We start from the raw sequence: 26,475 nt of genomic DNA on the forward strand, positions 1-26,475 counted from the left end.
GCGGTTTCCGTTTGGAAATCCGCTTTTGCGGTTTCAGTTTTGAAAACCGTTTTTGCTATTTCGGTTTTGAAAACCGTTTTTTCCGGTTTCGGTTTTGAACACCGCTTTTACGATTTCGGTTTCGAAAACCGTTTTTGCGATTTTGGTTTTGAAAACCGCTTTTTCGGTTTCGGTTTTGAAAACCGTTTTTACGATTTCGGTTTTGAAAACCGTTTTTTCGATTTTGGTTTTGAAAACCGCTTTTTCGGTTTCGATTTTGAAAACCGTTTTGCGGTTTCGGTTTAGAAAACCGTTTTGCGGTTTTCGGTTTCCAGAAAACCGGTTTTCTCAAAAAACCGAAAACCACAAATGTCACAAAAATTCCACAGCACTTCTTTAAATTTTACACGTTTAATTAATTTTGTAAATTGCCGATAAGTTTTATACAAGACAGTGGTAATGTTAAATTTTGCCAGTTTATTGACGCTATCTACAACAACAATAACAACGCTCACTTTCTCTCGTCCTCTTCTTCTTCATTTGAATTATTTTTGGTTAATCTAGTTGCTATCCTCCTCTTAACTTTACGTAACAAAATAAGATCGACATCTGAGAGAAGTTGGTGTAGGACGTACGTGTGAAGTACTTTCAATATGTTGGCTCTAAGTGGGAGGTATGTGACAAGTTAATTCAAATAAGATGTATATTTTAACTATTAAGAAATTGCAACGTATAAGAATATGTTAATGTTGATATTTCCTGTATCAAAGTAATCTTGTAGACTATGAGATCTGGATTCGATTCCCGGCGAGAGCGCATGTCGTTCGGATCCCACGTTAAGCTGTAGGACCACGTCTCATAGTGTCATTGCTTAGAGAGACGTTAAACTGAAATCAAGCTCAAAAGACAAGAATATCATAGAAATTTACGTGCAGGTGTAGTTTTGGCTCACTACCAGAAGTAATTGTTAATAAATTGTAATTCTTTCACTAATTTACTTCCTATTGTCTCCTAAAAGATTTGCGCTGAGCGACATGAAAATATCTGACGGCATAGATAAAATTCAAGGGGTCCACCAGAGATAATTATTGAAAAAATACAATTCTTTTTCGATTCGCGTATAAATACGGTATAAGAACTACAGTGCAAAAGCACAAACCAAGCTGTGGTACTAGGTGGCCACTAAAAAGCACGAATGCTATCTATCCGAGTCTGAGTAGGGCAAAGCTGGTGGACCTGTGGGGGCAACGCGGAGGTGCGTCAGAAGGGAGCAGGCGCGTAAGTGAGGACATTGAGAAAGAAGTGGATTTCGGCAAATATGCGAGTTTCAATAGCACATGCCGTGGCTTTGCACTAGTAACGTTCCACTTGTAAACATAAAATACAGCTTCTGTATACTATGCAGAAATACACCGCCGGCGGAAAATAACGTCTAATAGAGTCATCTTTCGTAGGCACTCACGTATTTTATCCACCATAAAGCATTTGTAATGATTTTACACTTGTAAACCTGAAATACGGCTGTATTACTTTGTATAAAATTTTGTCACTTGCAGAAATATGTTCGTTATAAGTATATCTTTTCATACAAAGTATTCAATTTCTCTTGTAAATCTGTCAAAACTACATCAGCACCGAGATTTACATTTTTTTTTTTTTTTTTTGTAGAAATTATTTACTTTGTTATTAGTTCTTTTAAAATTGAGCCCTTTTGCTTTTACACATACCATTGTACTGATTGCTTGCAAATACTGCCCTAAAAGGATATAGTATATATGAAGCTGCATCAGTTCCCGAAGGAGCAGGACGCTCATACTTTTAGGGATTTTTCATTGAGTATGTACGAACTTACAAAGGGGGTAACAAAGCGACTTTTATTTACTTATCGACTGATACGAAAATAAAAAAGAACGTACCTGTACTTTATATCTGCATGTGTAGTGCACTTGTACTTTATCTATGACTATGTGTGTGGGGGGGGGGGGGATTTAACGCATATCGCATGTCTTGTGCACATGGATACTTCTTACTATTGCACTACGTAGAAAATTTATGGTATTTCATGTAGAAGTGGTAATAGAACACAGAAGAAACGCAGATCAGGGGGTTCTCATGTATACTATTACCCCATAAAAATTAGAGCAAAACCCAACATGTGCTAGGTGGCCAGTGAAAAGCAGGAATGATATCTACCCGAATCAGATGAGAACATTAGGGGGATCCGAGCGGCAGCGAGGGTGGTACATCCGACGGGAGCAGGCACGTCACCGACTGTGGCTAGCTATACTGGTGAACAAGGGAGAAATTGTGAGTTCGTTATTTTTGTTATTATTTTTCGTGAAGTTAACTAAACAAATTTAATGTGGTATTCATAGGTGGAAAGCTGCTTGTTGCTGGTAGTAGTTTGAGAGGAAACATGCTGAGATAAGATATTAGGGTATAATGAGGAAGTTAGTTCCTCATATTTAATGATGGCAACTCGATGTGACGGATATATCATTTTGAGTTTTATAATAACATGGGCTGTATTGGTAAAGAAAAAAGTTATTACGTTTCGGGGAGCGGGACAGACAGAAAGTAGAGCAAATGAAGGAAGACATTGAAAATAAACAATGAAGGAACAGTTATATATTCAAATGTATTGATTGCGTAAAAAAAGTAATCACATGGAAGGTTATTTATCAGGGTACTTATTCAAGTCCTCTACCATAAACGATCAATTGTTTATAGTTTCCCGAAGGCAGTGTCAAAATTATACAAACTATAGGGTCATTCCATGTGAAATCAGCAAAGTCCACAACCCGACCATCTTAGATTTTTACCAAATTTTAGTATTTCGTAGGGATTGTCGAGATATGGAATTGTGCAAAGTTGTAGCTTCCTGTGTGACGAAGTTTCTGAATTATGGGGGCTTAAAAATACGAAAAAATCGCCCACTTTGGGACATACACGAAACTTTCGGGCAACACTGCTCTTGATCTAATTGGCGTAGAGAGCTGATTCTTGTTTTGTTTGAAAGAGCATAAAATAAGCTTTCCAACGATATATCGCATGCCTAGTTTTGGAACAATATCTATTTAAGGTCACCCAGTGTGACCTTTTGACCTTGAACTTTTGAGGATGCATATCTTCAATTTTTCTAAATTTGTTTGTACCAGAGAGAGTTTTAATGTATAAAGCAGTTTGCAACACTGTAGCATTGCACAACAGCATGATAGATTGCGCAGTCATCTGCTACAGAAAGGTTTGGAAGATTGAGAGGTGTGGATACGTTAGAGGAATGTGTTGATAGAGGACTGAGTCCACACGTTCAAATGTACGATTGAGCTGTTTATGTGCTGGTGCTGACTTTGTACTTGAAAACAGAAGCTTGATTGTGGTTTCTGTTTAGTCATTTTTACAATAGTCAGTCTTATTTAACGAATTGTTATATCAGAATAATGTCATCAAGATTCAAGAAGACAGTTTGCTGCAATGCATTTAATATAGAAGGACATGGGAATGTCAAAAGAAATTTGAGAAATATGTTGCCTTAGATGATTTCAAAGTGTTCATCGCTAAAAGATGGATTTAAAATTTGTGATTCCTGTCGTAAGAATTTAGCAACACCTTGTGATGCGGGTGCAAATCCTGTAATAACAGAGTGTGATGATTAGCAGCACCGATGCTGGAAATAGTGATATTGAGCAGTGAGTTAGAATCTCTGAACCGCAGCCCAAAAGATTACAAAATTATTACATTTCTACAGAGTATGGGAAGCAAAATGCAGCAGAAAGTGAAATTATAACGCAGTTGAAAGAAAAAAATTCGAACATCGGATAGAAATGTGCAAGTAAAATTCCTAACTGTACTTCCAAAAAGTTGACCTGTCAGAAAACATCAGCAAGAATTTCACTGGCACTAACTACATGGCTCGTATAGCAAAAGAACTTACTCATCAACAATCTTCATATCTTAAGGATCTAAAAGAAAAACTTCTTGATAAACAGTCCATTGTTCTTTCCGATTTCGCAGAAAATTATTCGTTCGTTTTCGTAGAAGCATCACAAGGTTTCCACTGGAATAACGGTCAAGCAGCTATTTTTTGCATTTACTCCAGAAATCCTCAAACGTCTACAGTTATAACTGACAATGTGATCGTCAGATATGACTGTCTCAAACATGATACAATTTTAGTGCACCTATTGCAGAAAATATTTACCTTTCTAAGAGATAAATTCGGTTCTGAAAATTTAATAAAATTTTTCTTTCTCCGATGGAGCAACAGCTCATTACAAAAATCACAAGAACTTCATCAATATTAGATACATTAAAGTGATATTTCTGTACTTTTTTTTTTCCCGCCGCGCATGGAAAAAGTACGTGTGATGGACTCGGGGAAACTTCAAAGAGACTTGCTGCAAGTGCAAGTTTGAAAAGACCTTATAGTGATCAGATAATAACAACAAAACAATTTTGTGATTGGGCAAGGCAAAATATAAAACACATGAACTTAAAATATGCCACTAATAAGGAATACGAAGCGGAAGCGTCACTCATGTGGTTTTCGTGGTACATTATTTTAAAAAAAATCTTTTCCAGTTTTGACACGATAGCTGTCGCTTTTTTATTATCAGTAAATTAAATGCAGTATTGCAAATTGCTTTATACATTAAAACTCTGTCTGGTACAAACAAATTATTACTAAAAAAACAATTTTATTGAAAGTTTTCATTACTGTCCCAACTTCTATTTCCGTTATGTTATAGAGTAAACTTGTGTGTAAATTATATGCGAGTTTTAGAAAAATCGAAGATATGCATCCTCAAAAGTTCAAGGTTAAAATGTCACACTGGGTGACCTTAAGTAGATATTCTTTCAAAACTAGGCATGCGATATATCATAGGAAAGCTTATTTTATGCTCTTTCAAACAAAACAAGAATCAGTTCTCTACGCCAATTAGATCAAGAGCAGTGTTGTCCGAAAGTTTCGTGTATGTACCAAAGTGGGAGATTTTTTCGTATTTTTGAGCCCCTATAATTCAGAAACTTCGCCATACAGGGAGCTACAATTTTGCACAATTCCATATCTCGACCATCCCTACGAAATACTAAAATTTGGTAAAAATCTAAGATGGTCGGGTCAGAAATCCCTGTTTAATTTGTTGGTTTCACATGAAATGACCCTATAGCGGTAAGTAATCGCGGTGAATATGTTAAGAAACTAACCTAACGTAACGTAGTGCTCTTAGCGACATCCTCGTGTACGCGCAAACTCACCATCCCTGATGTGCCTTTTTCCTACAGACACTTTTCCAACCCTCGGTCACACTGCTGCGCTCCCACCCTGGTTTGGTAAGATAGCGCTCTTACTTTTTAGTGGTAGTCTAGCAATTTGTTGATTTGTGTTTTTTTAGTCTAGTTTTTATGACATATTTTTAACTTTTTAGTAATAGGGGGCCATCACTATCAAAGACAGAAAACAACGTGTCCTGCAGGGCTCTAACCCGCATTCACTTGCCTACCCCCCCCTAGGCCACACATTTCCCGACGCGTTATTTGCACGGAAAACGATGAAGTCCTCTTAAAGTGAATATGCACCAAGGAATACATGAGAAACACTTTCTAAGGTAGTGACAGTTAATTTCCTAACAAATGACGAAATTTGGAAAAGGTAAATTTTTGGATTTGAAACGCCAAAATCAGGTAAAATATAAGTAAGTAAATAAAAAAATAAAAATATTTACAGGGATAATGAGTTGATGTTACGGAAATGTAATTACTAAGTGAAGGTATATACAAGTTAACCTAACCTAAACAAACAAAAAATACGGAAGAAAAAGCGAGACAGCTGATGTCTACAAACCGTGAAGGTGAGTAATAAGGTACCTTACCTGAACAAACAAAAAATTCTCCCCCCCCCCCAAAAAAAAAAATATATATATATATATATATATCCAAAATTGTGTCAATTTTAACGTTTTTAAGCGTGAAAATACTCGACCAACTCTGCGGCAGGAAGGTCCTTTCAGTTGCATTAGTTGATTTTCATCTCTAGTAAGTATACTTGCACCAAGGAGTTAGCTTCGTGACCCACCGAGAAACACGACAGTCTGAGAGAGCAAAAGCAGCCAAATAATACTGGGTTAGAAGGCATGGTATATATACAGGGTGGTAAGAATCTATTTGAATGAACTTTGGGAGCTGATTCCCGTCTCTTTATTGCTAGAATGTCTTGACTCAGGTTCTGCTTATGAACAACACCTATACTAACATCCTTATTCAGATCTGCATCACCAGCTTCTTGTGGCTGTTCCATATGATGATATTTTTTCCATGTTGTACAAAACCCTTTCATTAATAAAATTGCATTTTCAGTTTTCTTATTCTCAGCATTTCAGCATCTATCAAAACATGCCAGATAAGAACGTTCTAATTTCATCAATTCTGGGAACAATAATTCAGATTCCAATAATTAAAATAGTTTCATTAAAACTCCCACGGTACCCAGAGTACACGTGCGGATACTTCGGTACACACAGCTTGAAAATCGCAGTGATTGATCGTTTGAACCGCGAAAATATATGATCTTTAAAGCTTAAGTTTGTCAGAAACAGTATTACTAACCATTGCAGCAATAAAAGGAATTACTTATTAGCAGGGTTGGCTGGTTTAAACCAAGGTGGTTTAAACCAAAAAACGAAAATGTTCGTAAAAGTGTAAGTGTTTGTAAAATCTTGATGAACACACATTTGTGGGTTATCACGTTTCACTCCCGTATATTATTCGTATTATATTCAGACCTAAATTCCCCATTCATTACTCTAAAAGATTATACTACAAAAGCAACTTTTTTTATGTAAGTTTATAAATGTTTGTTTTGTGATTTTTTGTGTAGTTATTATTGTTATGTAATTGCAATCAAAGAAACATTCTAAATATTGTTTTGTTTCAATGTTTACTATTGATAAAATACATCGAAATGCCGTACTTTGTGTGTGTGTGGGGGGGGAGGGTCATACAGATCCCGCGAGAGGCATTTAGTGAAATGAGAAGTATCTTCGATATCTATTTATGTATAAATTAGTCTGAGCCAAAGTGGGCTCAAATAATTCGTATCTTTGTGATATGCAAATTAAGTCGTTGTATTTCTTTAATTTGAACCAATAAAAGTCGTTGTTAACTAACTTGAATTAAATTAGTTCTTCTGTACTCCGTAGTACTTTGAAATTGTCCATATGTAATTCAGTATAATGGTTTCACTTGTGCAACTGTTTATCTTTTTGTCCTTCTGAAATGACTTTTGAGAGCTATATTAAGAAGCATGTAAAGATCAGTACAACGTATTTTTATCAGGATTCCTTGGTGAGTGAGTCGGCAGACGTATCGCATTTGTGGCCAATTAGTCCTGGTTCCGAGTTCAAATGGAGGACAATTTCTCTCGGATGTAACTCGAGAAACAGTTTTTATTCCGCTTTAAGCTTATGTGACCCCTTCCAGCATAACCCGGCTGTTGCATAATAACATCAAGGCGAAACAAACTTATTTCTGTCCATATATGATATGAATATATAGAGCAAATTATTTAAATCAAACAAACCTGGTTTAAACCAAAAAAACCTGGTTTAAACAAAAAAAAAAAACGTTTTTTTTTTCAATAAAAACCATGGTTTTTGCCAACCCTGCTTATTAGTACATTGTATTATGCCAGTTATTTTACGTCCATTAGTAGCAACATAGTTATAACAGGAGCTGATGTAAACATCACTTTTTGTCCGCCATCTTTCACTCATACACATATGACTGGTAAAGCCAATAAGAGCGTGTCTTGCTTCTATATGTTGACGCAACAGAATGCAATGTTGGTTGAGATTTGATACATTCATTAAACCTTATTTTTCTGTAATTTTCATGCTTTCGATCATTCATTGGTACCTGGTCATTTACTGGTCAATTCACCCTAGTTTCAGTTAAACGCCCCCTCTTGTATTACTCAAACTTAGAAAAAGAAAGAAGGAATGCAAAAGAAACGTATAACAGCCATTCTTCTGTACCCCATAGCAGAACATGCCGCGACCTGCGATGTGATCGCAGAAAATTTGCCGCGCCTGTGCAGAAAAATTGCCGGAGGAAAAGAATAGCCACCAGGAAAATATAAATACGTGCCTGCTCTGTGTAGATGTCTTAAATGCACGGACGACTCGCATAAATATGGTTTGAACTGTTTTTTATGTCGCGTAAATCGTTATTTTTAACAATCACAAGTGTTTCTTCTGCAGAAAATTGTTGCACAATTCCTGCACAAAACTTTTGACTTACAAAAGCTCATCGCAGAAAGACAAAGAAAGTTCTGCCATCGGGCTTCAGTATGACACTACCACACATTGATTCACGTGTCAGTCAAGAGCAAGATATTTGTCCAAATCACAAAGGCCACTTGGCGAGAGCTGAGATTGAACCAGAGACCCCACGCACCAGAGATGAACTCTGTCACTGAGTTACCACGGCTCCTATACCAAATTTGATATCCTTAACTTAAAAACCTCATGAAATACTGTATTTTGACGTACTGTTAACCCCTCTCCCCCTTATAATATGCATTTTAGTAAAAGCGACATAAAACCCGGCCCGAGTCAACTGTTAACTATATTCAAAAAAATAATTTCAAACAATTGAGCTGTTTTCCCATGATAAAACAGACACCTCGATAAAATATTCACTACGTGTCATTGCTTGTTTCAAATACTCTTTACCAGAAGGATTAGGTGAGCAGTCAGCGTTCTAATTGAATTCAGGGATCCCGCATTAGGTCATCTGGACGTGTTTTCTTTGGGTTTCTCCTCAGCAGATACGGCTCGAACGATCTTATAAGTCTTGTTTGTCTCTTCACTTCTCATTGTTGCTTCCAATACAATGTATATTCCATTCTCTTCTAGTGAGGCAAGGAGTGCATTGCAGAAATAGATGAACCATTCGTCCTTTCCCTACTGCATGAAAATGTGGTATTATAACAACCACCACTTGTCCAAATAGATTTTAATAATAAGAATAGGAAACAGGTATTTAAATTCTACATCCTTCTTTTCTGGATATAAATCATTCATCACAACTTCACTTGCGGAATGTATTGGATTCAGTTCGTTTCGCATTCCAACAAATTTTAACAGCTAAGCGTGGCATTTCTTATCTTCTAGCGTCATCTCCTAGTCTTACCCTCCGCCTGGCAGCTCTACGATTCATATACAAATATAGTCAAACGAGGTCGAGCACTATCAAACGCAGAAATTATTCTGTCCTCACGGGATTTCTTCTTCTTGGCGAATTTCACAATTAGATATAATCATTTTGTTCATAACTTAGTTTGGCACTGTCACTGAAGTAAAATTCTTGAAACATAAAAATCGTTGTAGCGAGCCACAATACTTCAGTGGGATATACTTCCTAAAGGACGAATCCTACACATGAGTGACGTATTACATATAATTGCAATTCTATTAGACTTCCAAGTTATGCTGTGCATAAGTGTCAGAAGTCTTATAGAACGGTTTGTCAGTCCGCCCATTTGTCTATCGACAGGTATCAGAGCAAAAACGGTAAGAGATTTCGAGATGCTGCTTTTTGCAGCCTATTCAGCGTCTGAAGGCAACGTACCATGTCTATCCATAAAACTCGACCAAAACCAGAAGTGGTTTTAATTCCACAGAGCAAAATCGGTAAGAGATATCAAGATGCGGTTTTCTGTCCCACTTCATCACTATCTATCTATCTATCTGTCAAAACCGGAAGTGGTTCAAATTAGACATTTCTGGTTTCAACAAATCACCATTGAAGAAACTGGTCATAGCGGTTTTCTGCAATCGATTCAGTGTCTAAAGAGAGCATATCGTCACATCCAGCATCACACTATCAAAACCGGAAGTGGTTTAAATTTACTACTACTTCCAGTTTCAATACTGATTTTCATAGACCAAGAGCGGTAAGAGGTATCGAGAAGCGGTTTTCTGCAATCGATTCAGCATCTCAAGAGTAGGTTCAGTTTCCTCCCTTAACACTCTATTGAATCTGGAAGTTGTTCAAATTAACCATTTTCGGTTTGAACATTTATCGGCAGAAAACAAAAAATGGTAACATACAACGACAAGCTGTTTTCTGCAGGCGATTCAGTGTCTAAAGAGTACATACCATCACAACCCGCAACACTCTATCAAAACCGGAAGGGTTGAAATTTACTACTACTATCGATTTCAATACTTTTTTGTAGAGCAAAAGCAGTACGAGATATCGAGATGCAGTTTTTTGCAATCAGTTTAGCTTCCCAAGATTTTCCTCACTTAACCGTCCATTCATTCCGGAAGTTGTACAGATTAACGATTTCCGATGCCATAGAACAGAAGCAGTAAGGCATAGCAAGTAATAGCTTTTTAATATAGATTCACCGTCCAAGGAACAGATTCTGTCATTGATTATTTTAATTGTCTATTGCAACCAGTAGATATAGATGTATACTTCAAGATTGAGTGTTGAATTCCCATAGTTTTGAAAGTCTGTTGTCGTTTCATACTGTGAAACGAAACTCAAAGGTGTAGTCAGTCCTAGGGGACCCCAGAAATTTTTATGCCTGGACGAAACACTGCTCATATGAACAATTAGATTATTGTTCCATTGTTTTATTATTTATAGAACAGGATCTATGAGGAAGAACAAACAAGATGCGTGTGAAATGAACGTACTTCGTTTTGTTCTTGAAGACTTGTAAAAATGCAACTTACTTTCACTCCACAACAAATAGAACTCGGTTTTATCACTCGATAGTTTTATTTCTGTAACTTAATCACCAAAAGCAATTAAACGAAATGGGAGGGAAAAAGTTGCTTTACTTTACTTTATAGGTATTTAACGGTTTAATTGAACTTTAAATTTAGAACTGTCATAATCAGTGGGAATGTGTATTCCCACACTAAGAATGCATAGTGTTCAATTCACTTTGCACTGCTGAATATAGCATGTATTGAATAAGAATCTATTATATGCATCAACTGATACGTTTTGTTATATTAAAGGTGGTAATTGATCCCATTTGCATTGTTTCGTTACTTGGATTAATCTAAGAAAATATGCTCTAAAGCGCTTCTGTGAAATGCTTAAACACACAAAGCAACCATACGACAAACTTCTATCATATATGTATCTCATGAGATACATATAAAAACAGTGCATAGGAAAGACTGCAGGTTTTTTTCTTTTTCGTTCTTTTTTTTTTTTTTTTTTATTTTGTGTATCGTATGAAACTTTGTGTGTATATAATCTGTTGATTTGATACATAATAGCTACAAGATTGTAATTTTCAGTTTCCTGGATCGTAGTATAAAACGAATTAATTTTAGATAGAAAATCGTACGATATTTTTCGATGATAATCAGTCAAAGGACTGGCAATTATATAACGATGGAAAAGTTGGTGTGTTTTTTATTTGTTTATTTATATATTTATGCTGACTAAGGGCACTATCTATATGTTCTGTAAAATACAGTTTTCAAGTCATGGAAAAATTTATCCTTGAATACGAGGATTCACTAAATACTAAGAATTGTTTGTACTGGAGCTCAGCTGATTTGATATGGAATCAATTTGGTCTTAATATTTCCATCGAATAAGATGTTCGGTTTGACATCCCGTATCATTAAAAAGCTTCAAATGCGTTTTTTCAAAACTGACATGCATAAGATACTGGTATATGGTACTGCGTCGACATTTGTGATGGTGTGGGGGCACGGTGGCTCAGTGGTAGGGCGCTTACCTCAGTTGCGTGGGGTCCCTGGTTCGATCCCCGACCAAGTAATTTTGTAGTGGACAATATCATGTCCGTGAGTTTACTCCGGGTGCTCCAGTTTCTCATTCTACTATCATCATTCATTCGCTTTAATCATCGTCTTCCTTAGCCTAAAGGGTATAGTCGTGAGACGTTAAACTGAAAGATGTCATTTCATTTTTCATTTGTGATGGTAAGTTTATAAGCAGGTAATTTTAGGATTTTCCTCGACTTCTTCCCATTTTATTCATGTTCTTCTGCTGTTTTACTTTAGTTCGGTGAGTAGGTCCGTAAAGTAGTGACACTATGTTCAGTAAAGTATTTTTTGGTCTATATGGTTGGAATCTATAGTAATTTTACTTTCCACTCTTTTGTAGGTTGATCGCACGACGCTGTCTGTTCCCACGTAATCTTTACTGTGGACTTTCTACCACATTGTAAGTATGCTTAGCAAATGTAGTTTTATGTGCAAATATAGTTCTAAATCGAATTTTAAAGTAGTTTTTTTTTTTTTTTTTTTTTTTTAATAACAGCAATTAATATTTTAATAGAGATGCATCTATAGTTTTGATTTTTACTTGGGAGCTGAAATGAAATTTGTCAGTTATTGTTTAGATTAATGTGCATATAGTAAATGAATAAATCAGTTGTAAAGAGAAGTCATTATTTTTAAAGAAGCATTCTTAATACAGTTTAAACGATGAGCGTTAGGTATGACACGAAAATGTGCTTTGAGAAGAGACCAGAGTTAAATTATTAATTAATATTTCCTGTAGTAAACATTGGAAAGTGAGATCCTTGCTAATAGAGTAATGGACATTGTATCCTAATTGATTGCATGAAGAAGTATGAAAAGAAACCGACTGTTCAAAACTAACTTTCGAAAACCAGTTCTATTGTTATCGAAGCTATTTTTAAACTTTACGTGAGACATTCTTCCACCTGATGAAGAAACCTCGCATGCTACAGCTTACTACATGTAATGCAAAAACGTGATGTGTGCTGTAATTTTTCAAATTAATGTAACATGAAAGTTTATTTATTGTGATTGTATATCTTCATTTCAGAGTAAAGTCTTCAGGGGATGTGAAATCTACAGCATTAAAATGTGAAGGCCGTTTAGTAACTGATGAAGACTTCGAGAAGAAAAATGAAAGATTGGGGCGACCAATGTCACCGCATCTTCTCATTTACAAGCCTCAATTGACATCCATGTTGTCCATCTCACAACGTATAACTGGTATGGTCATGTCTGGTATGACCACTGGTTTAGCATTCTGTAAGTAGATGTTCGATCTCTCAACCATATCGGCATAAAATCATTGTTATATTAATTGATAATATCCTGCTTGTTCGTGTTAGTTGTTCCGTAAGGAAATTTGCTTTCCAAATATATATGATTCACATTAACCCATTTGTAATTAAAACGTTCATGAAATTCACAGTTTTTTTTCCCCTCATCATTTGGCTAGTAAGTGGTACTAAAGCATATCAGATAGTAGTAAATTAAAGTTTTTGTTTTGCATTTGATGTAATCCTGGGTGCTTTTCAAATTCAGGTGAACGAAATGATAAAGCGCCACATCAACGTATATTCCAAATATCGAGTGTTATACAATCCATGACATGAACTGCAATGCACGATTTGCTCTATAGATGACAGGTTTTTCACAGTGGAAAGCACCATGTTTCACTTTTAGCTGTAATAGAACTATTATTAGTCGAAAACATGCTGAACTTTAAAAGATGATCTGTTCTGTGTCTCCCCACGTGACAACCGTCCCATGAAGATTATCAGATTGATGAAGGCATGCTATTGAAGCAAGTAATAAGGTGAAGATGAAAAGAAATTACCTGACAGTGCGGGAATTCATAATAATTGTCAGTAGGAAACACTTATCCTCCATCACTTTAGAATACATGATTAAGAAAAATATATTAATACCAGTTTGACAGTGCGTGGAACTTGTTAACCAATCATGGAAGACTGAAGTTGATAAGATGCAAAATAACAACAAAATTAATATTTTAATAACATTGTTAGGTACTTTCAAATATAAAAAATGTCTTCAATTCAGTATATTTTTGGTCATTCTGTAAATATTTCTGATTTTCTCTGAAAAGGAATGGGCGTTGTATGATAAACTATTTCACATTAGTAAAAGTTTCTGTAAGTGGATTCTTTCAAAGATAATTTTAATTCGTCCTTCCTCGTGAACAAGCTAGAAACAAAGGAGAGAATGAGACGTAAAACAAAATGTTGATGGTTAAGAGTTATATACAAATATTTGCAGGAATAAATCCTTTGACATTCCCTGCAATTATCACCTGATTAAGTGTTGCTCGCTGTATTTTTTCGAATGGCACTACATCAGGTTATTAAATATTTCGAATTTACAAAACCTAACAATACTGCATTTTATTATTCACTGTTCATACTAAGAACATAACAATATTACAAATATCCCAATTTTGGAGGCCCTTACAATGAAATTAGACAAAAGAGGTAAATACACACCCGAAATATCCTATCTTCAAATAAAAATAAAATGAAATCCTTGAGTTTTACTTCTCATGGTTATGCCGGCTATGCTAAAGGAAACGGTTGTGATGAGAAATGAGTGAAATGGTGGACTGAAGAAAGTAGGAGGAAACGGGTTCCCTCGACGAAACCCACACACACGGTGTTTGTCCACCACAAAGTTCACTTGGCGCGAGCTGGGATCGAACCAAGGATCCCATGCACCAGAAGTGAACGCTCTACCACTGAGCCACCGTGACCCGTCCTATCTTCGAATATACTGTGCTTATTATGTATTTAATATAAATAGGAAAAACTTGAGAAAAGATTGAAAATTTTGACTTTCTTCAGAAGTCTTTCTTTCGAAAAAATGCTTAGATAAGTATTACATCCAATCACGAACGGCATACGTTAAAATCAGAATGCCATTTATCCCAATTTGATGCCTCAAACCGTTCCGGAGATATAAATAATATGGGTAGAGATTGCTATACTGCTTAAAATGAGATAGGGGGCACGGTGGCTCAGTAGTAGAGCGTTTCTGGTGCGTGGGGTCCGTGGTTCAATCCCCAGCTAAGTAAGTTTGTGGTGAACAACATCGTGTCCGTGGGTTTTCTCAGGGCACTCCCGTTTCCTCCCACCTTGTCATTCCATCAATTCTTCCATCATCATTCACTTGCTTTAATCATTCGTCTCCCTTAGCATAATTGTGGGACGTTAAACTGAAATATTTCATTTTTAAAATGAGGTACGGGAAATTTTTATTTTTTAAAATTTATATAATTATTATTAATGTATTTATTTATTTATTTTTGCTTCTATAACATTGCAACAATAGTTTTCTTGTAAACGGCATTATGATGACATCTATTAAAAACCTTCTACGTGATTTGATGTGATACTTAGTATTTAAGTCTGGTGGTGTAGCATGTCAAATAATGTCTGTCTCTTGGTATTTCCATTGTACTAAATTTCAGCTTGTTTTCTGTATATTTTAAAAGGTAGGGCGTTTCAAGATAAATAGTCTATCCTATATAATGGAAACGAAATGGCTAAGACGTAGAATAGGGAACATTTGATACGTACATCAGTTTCTTAATGTCCGAACCATGGAGATGGCTGTATGGTTGGATAAGGACCAAGTGAATTTGACTGGGCACTTGTTGTTTGGAGAATAATGTCAGTTCTGGTTAGTCGTAGCACCATATTAGGAATCGAAGCCAGGTTGAAGTTGTAATGATCAAATTACTTGTTGTTCGGTTCGCCCGATGAATAGGTTGGCGTATAAAGGGGCCGTTTAAGTGCCCTTGATTTAAAGTTAGTTATTTTTATATGTGAAGTTGTTCCTCGTTAGAAGAAATTGAATGAAAGATTGTGTGCTGAGGTTTCGAGGTTCGGTTCATGTATTTAGGAATTGTGAAAAGTCGCCGAGGCCATGGTTAAATGGGATATTGGAGTATAATGGGGTTATGTCTAAGGAAACTGTTGTAGCATTTTGAGGTAGAGATTCGTTGATGGAGAGAATAATGGATAGAAAGTGATTTGTTTCTTTGAGGTACTATGTGAAAGCCTAGACGTGGGGAGGTGGTAGTAGAGGAAAGCAGAGATATGTTTGGTAAGAATACGAATGCGGGAATCAATGTGTCTTCCTGGTAGCCGCGTTGTGAACTTTGGGGATAAAATTTAGAGGTTTTAGATATCTTTGGAGTAAGATGATGAGCAATACCTTCAGGAGATAATATGCCTGTGAGAAAATCAAATACTAGAACTAAAAGTTGACCTAAGTGTAGAGATTAGTCTTGATTAAGCTTTACGAGGTACTGGTCGATGTCACCAAAGTTTCTTTTAGGGGCAGTTTCTTTCTAAGCTTTCACTGGTGTTCTTATATTTCTAGAAATCAAATGATACGAGGGCTGCTGTAAACTGCTACTTATTGGCGCTAGTGTTCTGTTATTACAAAATTCCGAAGAATAGACCTTTCTATGTTTAAATTATCTTTGATTGTTTCCTTAAGCTTATTCACTTATCTTTCACAGCAGTTTGAGGAAATAATTTTTTGTGAGCAATTGAAATTTGCCATAAACACTTTCGGGCGATGATTTTTTACGATTTCGAATGTCGTTTAACACCAAAATAATGTATCAAGCGACTTTATTTGGGTTTTGGTGATGAAGAATCATTTAATAGGACTATGTAAAATTAGTTTTCCGAGTTCCAGCATGGTCGCACATTTCTCAGTGATGAACTTCGAGAAGGTCGTCCATCTACGTATGTTGTTGCCGGTAATGTTGATGCTGTGCGAGAAATGATTGAGAGATATCATTTTATGATATAGCTTGAGATTCAGGCATCCTTAAACATTGTCATGAAAGCAGTATATACGATTTTGCATGACTACTTACACATGCAGAAACTTTCAAGTTGTTGGATCCCACCCAACTTGAGGGGATTCAAAAAAATGATCATGTCAATTAGTATAAAGAAATTCTAAAAATTCAACTGAATTAGTCAAACTTGGTCGATACTACGTCGATACAGTGGATGAAACTTGGATCTATTCATACTAGCTTGAAAATATACAACCACCCACTGTTTGCGTGTTTCAAAGTGAACTGAAACCATAAAATTTATTCGTTCGAGGAGTGCAGCCAAGTAAACGATTGCTTATTTCCTTGGTTACACCGGACATGTGGCAATCATATCTTAGGAAGATCGAATGACAGTAAATGCTGAGTGATAAACAACCATTTGTTATCCAGAGGTTATGAATGAATTGTGTAAAACAAACGCAAATTGTCTTGTCATTCTCCACAACCACAACTCATCGTCCATACTCACCTAATTTAACGCCTAATGACTTCCTTTTGTTCCCACACAAGAAAAATAAGATGTGTAGTTAGCTTTATGCAGCGTTGAAACAGCTGCTGACGCATTACAAACATCGGTTTCTGAGGTACTTATTCAATCCGCCGAAAAAAAGAGACTTAAATAAAGATAATTTAAACAGAGTAAGGTCAATTTTTCCGTACTATGTAATATCGGAACACAAGTGGCACTGTTAGTAGTAGTAGTTTGTGGAAACTTTTCCAGCAGCTCTTGCTTTTGTAGAAACTGTGCGATAATTATTAAATGAGCTCATAAAATGCATATTTAATACTGAAACACTAACTGAGAACATCATCTAAGCACGCACGTTTATTAATTTCTTCGTATACTTTTCGACGATTGCATATCGTCATCGGTACATGATTATTAAGGATTCGTGACATTGATTCGTGGACTCACATAATTGCAAATTTTCAGTCCTTAGGTAAAAAGAATAAATAAAATAAAATAAAAAAACATTATTAACTTGTTAACAGTAAAATACAACTCTGAGTTTTACTCCAATAAATCGCTTGAAAGGTTGAAGAACTTCCGTGTCTCAATCGTTGCATTGTTTACGTCTGTGCTTAAATAATTCATGGGTAAGGAACTCACTATTTTAATCACGCGCCGATAATCTGAAATTCTTATCTGGACTAGTATTATCGAAATAACATAATATGAAAAAAATAGAATGCTTAAGTGAGTGGATGGATGAATTAGAGTTTAGCATCCCTTTCATCAGCGAGGCTATATAAAACGTATACCTACAGCTTAACATGGAATCTGAATCACTTGAGTTCCACCGGGGATCGAACGCGGGTGTCTCGCTCAGTGTTTAAGTGAAGTTCAAGGTTAGGATTTCATTATGCCAAAATCGTTACAGTAGCAAATAATGGTCCAATTATGTCACAGATAAATAGTAATGTTGATGATGGAATAGTTACAAGCCAATCATAAATATTTTCTAATAAGGGAATTGTCTGATTTGAATCTTCAGAATTGGTAATAAAATTTCTTTTTTATTATAAAGGGTTCAAACTTACACAACGTTGGGCCATGATACTGAGAAGTATGCATGATTTGTGTGACGTCTCTGTGCAAAAATGATTAGCAAAACCAATGCATGTTGTTTCGTGTTAATGTCAAGCTGCATAGTGATTTGCAGGTCGGCTGACTTTTCTGAGCGTGCAGTGTTAAGACTCAAACCCAGAGCTTGTTTTCTAAAAACTATGCTCTCAAATACCTAAATTATTATACATTATTAAACTGTAATTGTGTGCATTGCTTACATAATTATATTGTAATAATAATTATCTGTATTTACAGCTGCCTTGCTTCTACCAGGAACATTCCCACACTATTTGGAGTCATTTCAAGCTTTACAATTTGGGCCGACAATTATTTACTCTTTGAAGTTCATGCTTTCATTTATATTTAGCTATCACATCTGCAATGCATTAAGACATCTGGTGAGTATTACTAGTATATTGATACAAATGTGAAATTAACACAATGAAGGATCCTGCGAACGAGCGTTTCAAGTCCAATTTTCAGTTTTTTTCATGAGAGGAATTTTGAGGCCGCGGCGGCTCAGTGATAGAGCACACACCTTTGGTGCACGAGGTCTCTGGTTCGAACCTAACTCTTGACAAATGTGCTTTGTGGTGGATAAACGCTGTATGCGTGGGTTTTCTGGGGATCCTTCTGTTTTCTCCCATTTCCTTCATTCCACCATTTTGTTCATTATTACCATCGTCTTCCTTAGCCTCGGAGCGTATTTGTGAAATATTTAAAAAAAAAAAAAAAAAAAAAAAAAAAATCGAACGAGTTCATTGATTTTCTTGAGATGATATGATTTTAACACTTCCAATCCTAAGCCCGAGGAGGACTCAGGGTAACTTAATGCAAACGGAGGAAGCCCGTGTCTAGCTCGGTAATATTGTAGCAATTCCACCCAACGATACCAATGAATTTACTGTATTTATCTCAAAACAGAATATTTAAAGATTTATTTGCCATGTATTTCGCATGCGTACTTTTTTTAACGTATCTTCTAGAAATGTATTAAATTAACAGAAGCTGCAATTTGGTATATAAGCCTAGGGACGAAGCTGTTATAATTGGACTAAACGTGTTCTTTCCCTGAAACTTTTATTTCTTGGAAATATTTCTTATGAGGTTATCCAGTTTTCTTCAGTAATTAAAAGTAATTGAATGTGTTTTTGAAACTGTTTATTGTCATTGAAACTATTTAAATTGTCGATACATGGAATACAAGATACTCAAAAGTTTATTGATTAGTACGAGGGATATTTTTTTTTTTAAATCTTCGCTAGGGTCGCTAAAAAGCATGCCAGGTGGTAGGAGGCGGACATGCACCTTCTCCCTTCAAATTCCCACCAGTATCACTGTGAATTAATCAGTTGGGACTGATCTGTGGGTGCGTTAACATGACCAGCACGATCGACTCTCCGGCAAAATGCGAGATACGAGGTGTCTTCGTTCTGTCCAGACAGAACATAGTGCGGGACACATTCATCGTAGAGTGAGCCGTATTCACGGTCAGAACTTCACGAGTGAAGGTATAGTGTGAAAGTGGTGTAGAAAATTAAGAGAGGGCTGAATGATGTTGGTGATAGTGGTCAAGTGACGAAGTCTGTCGCAATTGACGAACTCGTCCAGCGACTGGATCAAATGGTTCGCGAGAGACGGAAGTTTAAACCACTGAATTGTCTGTAGTCTTTCTAGAAATTTCAAGATCGGCTTTGTACACGATCGACACAGAACTCCGTGATACAGAAAACTATGTGTATGTTGGATAACTAAGATTCCGACCGATAAGAAGCTTTGAGATATCATGAGCACCTGACTGAACATACAGTCGGCAACGGCTTTTGCAGATGGTATAGGAAAGTTGATACACCGGTGTGAGAAATGGCTTAATCTTCACGGTGACAATGTTATAAAGTAATTGTATTATACTTATATTTTGTAAATAAAACCGTTTTAATGTGCACATTTTGTTTCCGTTCTTCATCGGAGGTTGCAAAGAAAATAGACCTCGTATTTAACTCCTTGTAACTGTCGTAGAATATAAGTACTGTTATCTATTGGTAGTGTATCTTATATCAAATTTGATTCTTTCATATAGATACAGGTATATCTTTTTAAGAAATTATAGCACTTATTATTAAGAAAGAATGTTTCCCTACTATAAAATGGGTTTAGAACATCTAAAAAAAAGGAATTTGATTTTTTGTAGTTGTTAAATCTCTGTAAATTCGATAAGCGATCAGTAAGAATTTTACATAGTAATACTAGACAGGCTATTTACCAGCGTTTTAACCAATATTATAAATAGTGGGATGTTGGAAATCAGTAGCAACTGTTCGCTTTCAAATGGCAGTACATCAAGTTATTACATTTAGAATGTCTGCAAAACAGTGAACAAAATATCACACGAATACTGTTCTGAATGCTATGATGTTCATGTTGATATTTAGTGAAAGTCATTGTTGAAGCGAGTTATCCTCCCTTACTAATTTCGACCCCAAATTATAGAAGTAAGTTTCTTATCTCTGACAATACACACACAATGTTATATAAAAACCTGAGGGTTTGTAATAATTCTTCAGGAAATCTGTCTGTAATAAATAATAGTGATGCACGTACTTTTATGTACAATAACGTATGCAGAGGATAGTCAGTCACAATTCTCAGACTAACTTTCTTTTCATGATGTAGGAAGTACTGTCTATTTCAGTTGCTCTAGAAATCCATTAGGAAACTAATTAAATCAGATAATTTAGCCAAGTGAGAAAAAAGAAAACAACAAAGTAAGTAAAATAACAAGCAGATACAATAGTGTATATGTATATGTTCTACATAATTTTCACGCAGATTTTTGTAACTTGATAGATGTTAAGACTTTTGATTCCATCCGTGTTTTATTTAATATATATAGATTGAACAAGAATTTTAGAAATGATCCAAAATAATGTATCAAATATTGCGATCTTGGCTACAATCTCATTCCTTTTGGATCATGAGCCTCAAAATTTTTGAACGGCCTCAGAATCTAGTTTTCGTATTTTGTACGGAATGAACACATCGTACTGAGTTAAGTGCTAGTTTAAGTTTGGGTACACTGTATGTAGTTCTCCAAATATAAGGCATCTAAGAAAATTTTTGATTGAAATATATTTGATCTTTTGATCTAATAAAGTAGAAGAATCAGCATTGGCAGCACATAAACCAGAAGAAAATTATAAAATTTTATTTGATAACACTTCATTTCCCGACAAAGCCATAGATGAATATAAAAGTTTTTTTTTTTTTTTTTTTTTTTTTTTTAAGTAATGGGATATAATTAAAAAATAACACCTTGAATAGAGAAGGTTTGAAAATGAGTAAAATGTTAAACATTTTATTACGATAAAAAAAAGTAAAGAAAGGATAATAATAATAATAGAAGATTATCAATATTATAAATTTGAATTAAACTGAAAGTTGAATTTAATTGTTACATGTTCAAAAAAAATTTTTTACAATGTAACAAAATTATACCAAAACCTATTACAATATTGCAAGCGGTGATGATATTTAATGAGAAACAAGCAGAAAAAGGCTAATACTCACAGCAGAAAAATAATAGAGTTTTCTACATGTAAGAAGTAGCGCGGTGAATATTAGCCTTTTTTATTTGTTTCTCATTATACTGAAACCTATTACAGAGCAACTCTTTAAATTAGTGTAACTCCGATGAAAATGGCAGTTAAATGCCTTTGAAATGTTATTTCAAATAAAATAAAACGTGTGTGAAATTGAAAGGTCGTATTTGTGTAGGAACAATAGTATTTTACTAGGTACTATTTTCTAGTAATATGTTCTATATAGATCTTTTACTATAATAATAAACGGAATCTGAACCTCAGAGTAACTTTCGAACATTTTGTAAATTTTTGTATTGTTTTTAGGTGGCATTAACTTAGTATAAGTGACATACACTGTTCTAATTATATATTTTTTCTTCCTGAAGGGTTGGGACGTTGGTGTTGGCTTGAAGCTTGATGTTCTGTATCGCACCGGCTGGGCGATGCTGGCCAGCAGTTTTGTTCTTGCAGTTGCATTGGCTGCTTTGTAAGAAAATCTAAAAGGATTACGACGTAGCATAAAGTGCCGAACTTTACTCTACACTGAACTGAAAATCGAAACAGTATTTATTAATTGTCGCAGTTCGGTAATTAGTGAGTTTACAGAACCGTTGAGTTTGAAAGATCTGATTACAGAGAAATGTGTTCAGTGCAAATTAAAACTGTTCTGTGAAACCTGCCTTTTCTTTCCGCTTTCATTCTTTTGCTGTTTTTTCTTTTCTTTTCTTTTTTTTCTGTTATTTCTGAACAATACTTGTACAAAAGTTTATTATCTACAAGACTACGAAATTTTCTTTTCACGAAATCTGCAGATTGTTATGATTCAGATTAGATAATTTTAACTAAAATTCTGCATGTATATATATTCGTAAAGTACCTATTTCCCTAACTAAAAATTTCAAAATATTGCATAGAGTTTTGAAATGTATTATAGATATTTTCAAACTTATGTGATTGAATCTAAATTAATTGTTGTGTGAACATACGAGGAAAAGCGTGAACTTAATATTTTTATGTTAAAAAATAGTATTTTTAAAAAATATAAGTATGAAAGATGTGTTATTTAAATATTTAAATAAAGCTGCATTTGAATAATTAATATATATATATATGGATTGTTATAACTTATATATCTGTACGTATATATTCTATGCTGTTTTTCTTGCGTAATTTAACCTAAAGGACTTCAAATAATTTGTAGCCTATCAGAACTGACAAGGGAACCTTCCGAAAATGATAGTTGCAGTGAAAGATGTGGCCTATGCCAATTGAAAGAGCTGTAACAGAGATGTTCATTTCCAAAAAATTAGCTGCCCATAGCAATAGGTTCAAGAAATATAAGGGGTGGAAGTTCGGGCAACAGGAAGGTGGACAAGGGGGGAAAGGTGCAAAGTCCGCAAAAAAAGGGGGGGCAAGACAAAATACAATGCTGACAAGTGATGTATAGAAAGAGGCTTGCCACAATAGGGAACAAATGAGGGCCACCCGTGGGGTTAACAGTGTTGCCAACTACAATAAAAAGTATATGTTTTGCAAAGAGCACTACATGAAGTGAGTGCAATATTCAGTGTCAACCTGTCATGTAGAACATAAGATATGGGGTGTATAATCAGTGGTACAATCTAAGAAAAGAGAATAGAAAATACAGAAGCACGAAAAATACGGAAAAGACTGAGTTGGCCATAATGCGCCACATTTGATCACGAGCTGTGCATATTAGGATGAACAAAACAAGAAGCACCGACTATGCAGGAAACCGACGTACCTAGAGTCGAAAAGAAAAACGAGTTCCAAAGTTGGCAACACTGGCCATGAACATCCAGACAAGTCTAATATAGTTAGGCCACTCGCTTCACGAAAAGAAAATTCCGGCAATAGGCATCACTCGGAATGCATCAATGCTAGAGTGATTGAGGCAATGTCAATTCGGGGAACATGAAATGGTTGGGTTGAACCAACAACCGATAATAGAAGTAGTGAACATTATGTCATGGTTGGGTCGTATGTGGAAATATACAGGGTGTCCCACCAAACTTTGTGACCTGAAAGATTTGCGAAACGAACAAAAATGTGACGGATCCAGTTGTGCAGGAATGTACCACTGTCAGGGGGCGATAAAAGTCTGTGAGAAGCAAGTGCCCCCAGGGGTCCCCATCATAGGGCCCCAGGAGCCAATTTCAAATTTTCAAATGGCAACAGGGACCGAGTGGTACCTCTCTCGATAGATCATGGAATGTGTAACAATATCTATAGGAATCATTTGCTATATGAAGCATGTTTTTCAAAATGGCCGCCACAAATATATGTTGTTTCTTAACATGGCATCGAACATTGTGATCTCAAATTGCTGCGAAGCGAAAAGAGATGTCACAAATCCAATTGTACCGGAATGTACTCATGTCGAGGGCCAAGAAAACTTTGTAAGAAGCAAGTCCCCCAGGGCCCCCATCATAAGGCTCGAGGGGTCAACCGCAACATTTCAAATGGGAACAGGGGCGGATGATATTTTTCTGGATAGATACAACACCGCCTATAAGAAACATTTGCTATATGAAGCACCGGTTTCAAAATGGCCGCCAAAAATCACGTTGTTCTTGTCACCGAGCAGATATTTTTGGCGGCCATTTTGAAATCCCATATAGTAAATATTTCTGATATGCGTTGTTGCATATTCCAAGATTTATCGAAAGAAATATAACTCGACCGATGGTGTTATTTGAAATTTTGAAGTTGGCCCCTGGGACAATATGATGGGGGACTTGGGGCACTTGCGTCTCACAGAAGTTTGTCGCCCGCTGACATTCCTGCACAACTGGATGTGTCACATTTTTTCGCTTTGAGATTATTTCAGTTGCAGAGTTAGGTGGGATACTCTGGATATATCATATAGGCGGTGATAGTACTACAGACAGCAACACACAGCAGATCAAGTCTTTGATTATGTTTGCTTTCTACAGGTGTGGATATGTGATAGAAAGACCACCAAAGGTTCCGACACCTCTAGAGTACTGTTTCGAGACATTCATAGGCGATCATTGTACCATGTGTGACGGATTGGCAGTATTCCGCTGTACTCACTGCAAATGTATCTTCAGTTTGGACCATTGTCTCATCGAACAATTGCACGTACAATGTGGACGAGCATGTACAAACGATCCGAAGACTAATGCCTGTTGCTGGAACTTTTTTTTTTGTGAAGCGAGTGGCCTAACTATATTAGAATTGTCTGGATTTTCATGGCCAGTGTTGCCAACTTTGGAACTCGTTTTTCTTTTCGACTCTAGGTACGTCGGTTTCCTGCATAGTCGGTGCTTCTTGTTTTGTTCATCCTAATATGCACAGCTCGTGATCAAATGTGGCGCATTATGGCCAACTCCGTCTTTTCCGTATTTTTCGTGCTTATGTTTTTTTCTATTCTCTTTTGTTAAATTGTACCGCTGATTATACACCCCATATTTTATGTTCTACATGACAGGCTGATACTGAATATTGCACTCACTTCATGTAGTGCTCTTTGCAAAACACATACTTTTCATTGCAGTTGGCAACACTGTTAACCCCACGGGTGGCCCTCATTTGTTCCCTATTGTGGCAAGCCTCTTTCTATACATCACTTGTCAGCATTGTATTTTGCCGTGTCCCCCCCTTTTTTTTTTTTGCGGAATTTGCACTTTCCCCCCTTGTCCAACCTTGCTGTTTCCCGAATTTTTCACCCCCTATATTTCTTGATTCTATTGCTATGGGCAGCTAATTTTTTGGAAATGAACATCTCTGTTACAGCTCTTTCAATTGGCATAGGCCACATCTTTCACTGCAACTATCATTTTTGGAAGGTTCCCTTGTGAGTAGTTGAACTTCAGATGTTGATTGAGTCACATTATCATCAACTAGAACAATGGTTCCTAACCCTTTTATTTAAAGCCCATGACGACATCATTACACTTGGAAGCTATATAAAGTAGTGACTCTATGTAATACTGAGCATTGTTGAAACCGCTGGAGATGTTGACTGCTACAGTGTGTCTCAAAATTGATTTTAGCTAATTAATAATGCTTCATGATTTATAAATTCTAAGATTTCACGACATCGGTTCAGAACTGTTGAACTAGAGTGTATAGTAACGGGATAATCCATCACAATTATTTTCAGTTCTGTCGGCCAGACTGTTAATTTATCTCAAAAATACATCACAGCGCAACTACAGCCTCTGGGATATCTTTCGACATTATGAACTTTTGTGTAATTTAGTATTTATTTATTTATTTATTTATTTGATTATTTATTTATTTATTTATTTATTTGATTATTTATTTTTTAAAGTTAACTACATTGCTGGAGAAATGGTCCTTTTTAGGATGACAGAAGTCTATAGGTATTGAAAAGCTAACTAAATGTGCCCGTTTATATTTCATTACCAATAACATGTAGAAGTTTAATGATAGATGTTGCTGGAAAATGGATCTCTAGTATGAATAAGTTACTGGATTCAGCGAGGAGAGAAAGTGAACTTTGTGGTGGACAAACACCGTGTGCGTGGGTTTTCTCGGGGTCCTCCCGTTTCCTCCCACTTTCTTCATTCCACCATTTCATTCATTTCTCATAATCACCGTCTCCTTTAGCCTGACCGGCATAACCGTGGGACGTTAAACTCAAAGATTTCATTTCAT

General features: G+C 35.9%; 1 protein-coding gene across 1 annotated transcript; it reads left to right on the plus strand.

Annotated features, from left to right (window-relative positions):
- Window positions 1–498: 498 nt before the first annotated feature.
- On the plus strand, window positions 499–22,914 carry LOC145686020 (succinate dehydrogenase cytochrome b560 subunit, mitochondrial-like). The gene is made up of 5 exons (XM_081758866.1): window positions 499–652; window positions 12,145–12,204; window positions 12,835–13,046; window positions 18,482–18,624; window positions 22,194–22,914. The coding sequence occupies exons 1-5, from the start codon at window positions 633–635 to the stop codon at window positions 22,296–22,298; spliced, it is 540 nt and encodes a 179-aa protein (XP_081614992.1). The 5' UTR covers window positions 499–632; the 3' UTR covers window positions 22,299–22,914.
- The last annotated feature ends 3,561 nt before the right edge of the window (window positions 22,915–26,475 follow it).

Source organism: Thermobia domestica, chromosome 5, assembly GCF_964235325.1.
Source record: "Thermobia domestica chromosome 5, izTheDome1.hap1.1, whole genome shotgun sequence".
Lineage (NCBI taxonomy): Eukaryota > Metazoa > Arthropoda > Insecta > Zygentoma > Lepismatidae > Thermobia > Thermobia domestica.